The 9,076-nt window shown below is 33.5% G+C and overlaps 2 protein-coding genes across 3 annotated transcripts; both read right to left on the reverse strand.

Annotated features, from left to right (window-relative positions):
- Nucleotides 1-230: 230 nt before the first annotated feature.
- LOC131011738 (pathogen-related protein-like) lies at nt 231-3,438 on the reverse strand. Of its 2 annotated transcripts, none has more exons than XM_057939558.1 (4): nt 3,096-3,438; nt 1,964-2,096; nt 1,536-1,837; nt 231-516 (listed from the first exon to the last, which is right to left on the reverse strand). In XM_057939558.1, exons 1-4 carry the CDS (start codon nt 3,231-3,233, stop codon nt 373-375), a joined length of 717 nt encoding a protein of 238 aa, XP_057795541.1. In that variant the 5' UTR covers nt 3,234-3,438; the 3' UTR covers nt 231-372. The 2 variants fall into 2 exon arrangements, with proteins under 2 accessions (XP_057795541.1, XP_057795542.1); XM_057939559.1 differs by having other exon boundaries at nt 1,536-1,813; nt 3,096-3,349.
- A 2,535-nt stretch (nt 3,439-5,973) lies between these two features.
- LOC131011739 (WAT1-related protein At1g43650-like) lies at nt 5,974-8,363 on the reverse strand. The gene is made up of 6 exons (XM_057939560.1): nt 7,975-8,363; nt 7,829-7,888; nt 7,631-7,747; nt 6,758-7,139; nt 6,538-6,689; nt 5,974-6,241 (listed from the first exon to the last, which is right to left on the reverse strand). Exons 1-6 carry the CDS (start codon nt 8,160-8,162, stop codon nt 6,094-6,096), a joined length of 1,047 nt encoding a protein of 348 aa, XP_057795543.1. The 5' UTR covers nt 8,163-8,363; the 3' UTR covers nt 5,974-6,093.
- Between the last annotated feature and the right edge of the window lie 713 nt (nt 8,364-9,076).

Here is a 9,076-nt window from a genome sequence, read left to right on the forward strand (position 1 = left end):
TGTTTATTTTTTTAATCAATAATTTAATATATTTACTAAAACTCGTTTTTTTTTCAATAGATAAAGTTAGTTGCTGACTTAATACAATAATTTACTATATTTCAAGTTAAATCACTCAATGCAACAAATTTTCTTTTGAGTCGACTAGTTGAATGTCATTGTAAATTTCAAGCTTAGCTTAATTATTAGTAAACGAGTTTTATACTAAATAAATGAGAACCATTGTAAAATAAATGAGAAAACACAGAATGTTGCGATCAAAACTTATAAGTCAATACATTGTTGATATTATTGAAGAAATATCATAATCACATTAGGTTGAAGTATTTATGCAGTAAGGGAAAGAATTCAAGTAGTTTAAGTGATCACATATTAACCAGTGTTCCTTAAAACCGGGCAGCTTGAAGAAACATGAGCAGCCACCTCGTCAGAATTGGAGCCTTTGACAAGAGCTCCAAGCAGCTCTCCTCGATCGTAAAAGAATTCAACCCTCACAACCTTTGAATTCTCATTCACCTAAATAACAAAACCAACGCTTAATTCTCCAATCTAACACCAATTTGCACATCACTTTGAAACTAAAAACTAATTCTTCAATTTATGCTTATTTTATACTCCCTTTCCTCCCGCCTTCTTTACCCTAATTCTTTTCAGCAAGTGTTTATTGTGTATAAAATGTTATGGCTCACTTGTTTGTGTAAACTAGCTGTAATTAATGTTATTTTATTTGACAATTTATTATTTTAAAAAATCTATTAATTCATTACTTTTATTAGATAATTTATTGAATGGATATATTTATCTATAAGCCTTATCAATATATAGCTATAAATATATATCACATAGATTAAGTGTAATTAATATCTAATGAATTAATATATTCTTATAAATATATAATATGTAAAATAACCTTAAAATAAAATATGTAATAGGGGTAAAATAGGTAATCCACAAGTTGTGCTATAGGATGTCTTAGGCACTTTTCTATTAGTATAGATTTTTCTATTAGTATAGATTAATGGCCCTTATTTTTGCCAAAAATTAAACTATGCATGCCAAATTTAATGGACAACTCGAAAAGGAATGCAGAGTGAAACGTGAGGAAGCGTACTAATACAGGGATCCAACGGTCTAGACTCGATCGGAGCATTTTGACACCTCTAATCTTAAACTATATATGTTTGATATATAATTGAGATAAAGGATGATAAATAAAACTTAGATAAATAAAACTTAGATAAATAATATCAGGGGAGGAGATATTAAATTTCTCAGTGGAACAGTGATATAAGAGCGGACCTCTTGCTTAATGCGGACCTTCTTGTTAATCAATATTGTTATCAAACGCTTAGATAAAACATGATTATTTATCTATCTTGCTTTATCTAGGGTTATCAAACATAGTGTTAGTTATGCTTACTTTAAGCACAAAACTTAAAAGGCGTTAAAAGTGAAAAACTAGTATTTTAATGGCAAAGCCAATGAACATAGTTGAAGTGGCAAACTGAGGCATCCAAAGACTCTTTATTACATACCTCGAAAATGGCCATACCAAAGAACTCGACCAATTCACCAGTTGCGGGGTGCCCTTTGAAAGGGCCTTCCATGAACCCCCAGTGCCTGAACTTGTAGACGATCACCGGCGGGCCGGAGAAGACCTCAAGGATCTCGAGGGCAAACCCGCGTGGAAACGTCGTCGTGAAAGCGCGGTGGGCCGAGTCCAACGTCTCCTTTGCCGGATCGAAGCACCTAAACTTCTCCGGTAAGGATGTTTGCAGCAATGAGATGTATCCTCCTCCAAGCTTCCTCTTCTCTTCAAGAGACAATGCTTTTCTTCCTTTAATTAATACAATTAACATCCAACGCCAATTAATTATTTACCCACAAAATTAAATAAAAATGTTCAAATTAATTAGATGACTAGTACTATAGTAGTATTTGTTTCATTAATATACTTATATACCATTCAGACTGAATGTGTAGTTGTCAACATCAACTGTTTTGAAGTCTTGGTTGTCGACTTTGTGGAACAACTCCATCTCCCATGTCTTAACGAGTGTCTGCACCTTCTCTTCCAGCGATCCACGAGGCCATATCTATAAACCATATTAACAGTAACACTATAAATTCGTTGTAATAAATAATGAATTCGAAAAAAATGGAATTTTTATCGTCTATGAGATTCGAACTTCGACTAGGGATGGCAACGGGCCGGATCTGGACCGGGTCTGGCCAATACCAGATCCAGATCCGTTTTCATATACTAGATCCAGATCCAGATCCGTGGATCTGAAAATTTTGGATCCAGATCCAAATCCGTCAGATCCGCGGGTCCACGGGTCCAGATCCATGGATCTACTATTTTTAAATTAAATTAAAAAAAATTCACAAAATCAACAACATCTAATTTCCATCATGAAAAATATAATACAAAATACTTTTATCTAATTACTTTTAGTTTTTATTCTATTGAATGTAATTTATTTATTATTTTTAATTTAGTTAATATTATTAGTAAACTAAATATAAAATATAAAAAATATATATAAAATAAAACGGATCCACGGGTTGGATCTGGGCCGGATCCGGATCTAAAATTTCAAGATCCAGATTCAGATCCGTTTTTAAAACTGAGATCCAGATCCAGATCCAGATCCGTCGGGTCCAAAAAATTGAGATCCAGATCCGTAAAAACGGATCTGGATCCACGGATCTGGACCGGGTCCAAGATCCACTGCCATCCTTAACTTCGACCACAAATTCATTCAAAAAAATGATAAATTTTCTGTTATGATATATTCATGAACTCATTTGAACTACTCCAAATTCCTCTATATATCTGTATATGCTACTTTATCTGTCCTAACTATTTTAATAGTCCTCTATTTTTTTTTTTGGGATGCCGTAAGATATAGTCCACTTTCCAGCTATATTTAAATTGTATTAAAAAAAATTACTAAAAAATCTTATATTTGCCAAAAATACATTAATTGTATTTTTTTTAAATATGTGTGAAAGAACACTATGGACTATCAAAATAGGAGAGAGGAGTATTAATTGTAGATATATCAAGTTTTAATTTAATTAACTTATACCTTAGTTCTGCCTTCTTGGAAGAGCTTGTCAACTACATCGTAGTTGGGAGCAGAGCCATACCTCCAGTTTATGTTCTTGACATCGTCTTCGTTCATGAAGGATCGATAGTTTTCTGCATCTGTGTTTGAAGATGCCATTTTCAGACCAAATTTGGATATGAGATGTTTTCTTTTAATTTTTTATGATATATATGAGCTATATATTATTATGTCAGCTAAGGTTAGGTGGCTGTGGTTGCGTGCTCAAATTTTATTTTCCGATCCTTATTACGGTGGTCAAGGAATAATATACTATTATTATGTGGTAGTGGTAGCTTCCATCTCATATTCCAAGACTATATTATATCCAACCTTAAAATTATCATTACCGAGTGCGTGTAGTGGCATGTTATAAAATTATTAATATCAAACTCAAAAATCTTGGATTTAATTATACTGTGTCGTGATTTTTAAATTTATTTATTTAATTATTAATTTATTAAAAAAATTATCATCGCCGTATTATAAATACTCAAAGTAAACAAAATAAGAAATAAATGGATTAATTCTATCAAGTTCATAGTTGACACAAATTCTCTTGTCATACCGAGTGTACGGGTGAGACGGGTCAAATTGGAGTTGAGACACGGATATGAGCGGGTTTCAGGGGCGGATCCAGAATTTGCCGATATTATATTCAAGTAGAATTTTAATAGACTTAGGATTAGAATTCGATCACCTACTATAATAAATAATTATTCTCTTTTTATTGATTTAATAATATATACACTGAAAGCATATAAAAAGCTACAGCTATATGTTTTTAGAAAAATTAATCTAGCTTCTACAAGAATAAACTTATTTTTATTAGTATATTAAAATGTATTTTTATCTTTTTATAAAAGTTAGACTGGGCTAAGACTGAACTATAGGTTAAATATATTAAATATATAAGACAAAATTTTGGGCTTGCACTGGGCTGGAGCCCAGTGTAGCTACCATGTAGATCCTCCCATGGCGGGTTTGGACGCGCGTCGGGGCAAATTTGTGCGCGGATCGCGGACCTGAGCTAGATAATTTAAAGTAATTATTGTAATGAAAAATGATAATCGACATGAAGAAAAGAAATGTTCCTGAAACATTACCTAACCCCTCGCGTACTGTCTCTTTGGCTGCTAGTTGTCGCGAGGATTGGCTGCTTGCTCGAGCTGCTTCTTCTCCCCCTCCCTCGACTATTGCTGCTGCGTCAAGTCAGGACCACTGCGTGGGGTGGCACAATATACAGGAGGGTTGGGTATTATGTAGTGTTGATGCCGCCTTCTTCTCAAGTGATGGCTCTATGGGAATTGGTATTGTTGTGCGTAATCATGTGGGCGACTTTGTGGTGGGTAAGTCGATGAAAGTCCCGGGCCGAAGGGGTGTGGATGAAGGGGAGCTCATGGGAATCAAGGAAGCTTTGTCTTGGCTTCGAATATGGGTGGATCGAGTGTGACAGCAAGATTGCTTGTGATGCTATTACAAAGCAAGAGCGAGTTATAAATGGAAAAGATATCATAGCAGCTTACTGTCGACAGGAGCTTTAATTTGCTTTTGTCGGGTGTTCGTGTTTGTCATGTCCGAAGAACTAGAAACGCTATAGCGCATTGCTTAGCTAAAGCTGCGAGATATGTAACTACTGTTCATGTTTGGAATGAACCTCCGTCGTTTGTGGAGGGTCATCTCCATGTTCCATGTTCGTGCGATTAATAATATCTCTCCTTTCCTAAAAAAAAAAAAGCTTGTGACTTGTTGCCTAATAAATATTACTCCTCTCATTCCATAAAAATGTGCATTTTTTCGATTTTAATACGTTTTACAAAAATGTGCATTTTCTTTTTTTGAACCCCTTCTTTTGCTAATAGGAACGGGCCTATTCTTCGACTAATATCACACACATAATATTTATTAAAATCCATGCCACCAACAATAATACACACTCTTAATGTCTCTCACGGTCACAAAACATGAGAAATTAATATATTAGGCTTGTGGCTACTAAATTTCATTATTGAATTAATTGATAATTATAAACACACAAATTGGTTTGCCCGTAGTTTTCAATTCTTGTTTCTTTGGTTGTAAACTGGTTGTAGTACGATGACTTGAAGTCTATTTCTTCTATTTCGAAGTGTATAAAATTTAGCGTGCAGAAAAGAAAAATTCCAACATTGTTTTTGAGTTGAAAACCCATAATTTGTGATTTATTTGTTTGGAAGCAGAATAACCGTTTGTTTACCAGAAAAGTAATGTGAACTGAGAATATTATTTCGAACTAGGAAAATAATTGTGTAGAAAATGAAACTTAATAAATTCTTTTCCTTGTGTTTGGAATACTAAAAACAATTGTTAGAATTTTTAATTTGTATCATTAATATATATAAGAATTGAATTGTAATTAATATGTATAAAAAGTTTATGTAATCAATTTTTTTTAGTAACAACAGTGTATATTATTAAAGTTAATTCTACGATTCATGATTCTAAAATTAAATTCATATTTTCTTATATAATAATAATAATAATAATAATAATAATAATAATAATAATAATAATAATAATAATAATAATGATGATGTAAAAAATAAAGTGTGATTCATAGCTCTAAAATTTGATTAAGATTTGTTTATAATAATAATAATACACACACAAAATACCTGCTAAATAAAAATTATAATTTACATTTTATGAAATAATATAAATAATATTAAAAATATATTCAAGTAAGAATTCTGAGAATGGAGAAAAAGAATATTTAAGAAAAACTAGAGAATATGAATTTGGGAAATTTGCATCACTTTCCTTGTTTTCAAGATTTATTAGGAGTATTATTTTCGTTGTTTGATAAAAATTTAATCAAATATAAGAATTTAATAATTTAGAATCTAATTACTTTCCCAGGACAAAATCTGTGCCTAACAACCAATTGTCACTTCTACATACAGATTAAATGAGAGAAAATATTAAAAACAAATAAATATATTCATGGAGTATTTCCACCAAGTGATATTGGCGCAGCGGGCTCAGAATGGACATCCTCCAAAATCTGTTGGGTTTTAGTATCAACTTCTCGATTTCTGCCCCACAAGAAACAATAAAGCCCAACCACAAGCAGCCCACAACCCAAAACACTGTAACACGTCCAAACTTAAGGTTAGGGTAAATATCCTGAATCCGAATAATCAAATAATCAAATCGAAATATTGAATCCGGATAATAATCAAATAATCAAATCGAAATATTGAATCCGGATATATTATTTTCAAATTTTTTATTCCGTTGGACTTTATTTTTTCAATATCCAGATAGACGTTTGGTGTTTTAAAATAGAAATTCGAATTGGCACGATATTAGCAAAATTCTGAATCATTGCATGACACATAAAATCGATTTTGATATAAGTTGGTAACTTATTAAATGCACTCACCTCCCCCAGTGAAGAGTTTCATTGAGGAGAAAAGCTGATATGATGGCCGCAATAACCAGCGCCAGCGGGTTGAAAATGGCAGCAAAAACAGGACCTTTCTGCTCTATAACCCAAGCTTGCAACCAATAACTCAACCCAGTCACTATCACGCCCTGCAAATTCCCACTCTCGCAATTAATCAATAAAGAGACGATGAGATTTCGAAAGTTGAGATACGTACACAATAGGCGAGCGATAAGAGTTGAATATCCCATCGAAGCGTCCATGCGGATGGATGCCTCTCCACGGCGGCAGCATACACCGTTGCGGAGAGGCAGCTGAAGCCACACTGTAGAATGGTGAGTCTCAATTTGCCTGGATATTGTTTGAGCAGTGGAGCCTGCATTGTGATCCACATGGCGTAGAAGAGTTGGCCGGCGATGGCAAGGAGAGCACCCTTGATCCACTGGTGTTTTGAGTCGTCCAAGGGGTGGTGGGCCGTTGAAGTGTGGTAGAGAGCGTGGCCTTTGTAGAAGGTGAAGGCCATTGCTCCGGACAGGCTAATTATGCTTCCCAATACCTTGGCTACTCCATGCCACTTCCTCATGTCTAGCCTTTCAATCCTACATATTTTTATTCTTCATATCAAAATTAGTTTCTGTTGATCAAGATATCAATTATCGTAGATTTCAAATTTGAAGATGAGATCGTTTACCTTGACTTGTACGTAGTAATATAATTAATTGAAAACACAATAAATGGTGTGATCATGACAAGTGATCCGACCGCAATAAAGGGCAGTAGACACTAGAATTGTGAAGTGCCATTTTAATGAATTTAAACTTTATCGAAAGACAATGACAGAAACAAAAAAAAAAAAAAAAAGAAGAAGAAGAAAAGGCGAAAGAAAACCAAACAAAAGTAGTTGCACTGGAAGTGTACGTACAAAAGTAGTTGCACTGGAAGTATACAAAAGTAGTATCTCAACTCTAAAGCCCACCCTCAAATGGAGTGAAAAGAAATTTCTTTTCACTCCATTTGAGGGTGGGCTTTAGAGTTGAGATACTACTTATTTATTCTATATATATAGTTTCGTTTTTGCTTAATGATTTACCTTAAACAAACAGCCATGATAAAGACCAAAGCAGGAACAATGCTGAGAATAGCTGTACCAAATGTTGCCGAAATATACTCCAATCCTGCTAAATTCAGATTGAAACTCAACGCCAATCTGCGTAACGTACTAGTCACTACACTTGTAATATTTTATCCAAAAAAGACATGAACTAAAATCACAATCATAATATATTACCCATATGAAGAAACAAAGAAAATCTTGCATAACCCACTCCATGTAAGAGGTGACCCCTTGCTGCAGATCAAATCAATTAATATTGCGAAAAATAACAGAAAATTAAGCTTAAATTAAAATGTTAATGGGGGAGATTGAAATGAAACCTGGTGAAAAAGAAGGCGAAGGGGAGCAAGGAGAAGAAGGCGAATGCCTGTCGGTAGGCGACGAAGACGGAAGGCTTCATCCCTGAAGACATAGCTGCCTTTGACAACACCATCATGCCTGCATAGCTGCACTGTAGCACTATCACTGCAATATATGCCTTCTCTTTCTCCATGCTTTTACTATTCATTTTTCCTTCCTTTTAATTTGTCTTTCTTTTTGCAGTTTATATAGTATTAATTTGATCTTCAACTATACATTTTATGTAATGTGTCCAGATTTATAACCCACTTTCTCAATTTAATGTATGAAAATATTGCGTATAATAAATGATGATCGCTTTAGTTGTTCTTAGGTCGTGATCAGCAATGAAATTGTTCGCCCGCCATTCCCGATATTTTAGTTAAAAGTTTTATATAATGTGATTTTATTTATTTATTTGTAGGTTTAGGAAAGTAGGAGTATATATGTGGCTGCTATTTTTAGTGTCCTATACAATAGCATGTAAATTAAATAAGATGGGTACATTTGAAAATTTGGTAATGAGAGACTCAAGCTTTGGCGTGGGATTTTTGACTTGATGAATACCTCACAATGCAACTAGGTTGTGCCACTGCCAAAGGGACAATTTTTTCTTAAGAATAGTTTATTATTATTATGTTATTTACGAAAAGGATAAAAGGTTTCACGAGAGAGGGAGCCACACCTTACAAGAAATAAATGATTCTTAAATTAGATAAAGACATATTAGTCCTTATTCAAAACAATTCTTGTGTACCAAACTCATTCCTCGTCTCTTAATTTCTTTTCTCTTCTCAAATTCGTCTTCTTTCTTTACCATGTCGGCATTTCAATTTGAAATTTAAGGATGAATTGCTAATTCAATCCCTCCTTTTTTTTTATTTTTGGTGCAAATTATATTCAAATTTTAGAAAGTTTTAATAATGCCTTAATTAATTTGATTTGTTTCTTTTTTGCGTGAGTTTTGAATTGAAATTTGAACTTCCATCTAATGTTGAAACTGAAAGTTAATTGAGGTATTTTGAAACCTATACATATTCTCGTTTTGTCAATTTCATTGTCTGATGTTTGGAATTGCAACTC

Source organism: Salvia miltiorrhiza, chromosome 2, assembly GCF_028751815.1.
Source record: "Salvia miltiorrhiza cultivar Shanhuang (shh) chromosome 2, IMPLAD_Smil_shh, whole genome shotgun sequence".
Classification (NCBI taxonomy): Eukaryota; Viridiplantae; Streptophyta; class Magnoliopsida; order Lamiales; family Lamiaceae; genus Salvia; species Salvia miltiorrhiza.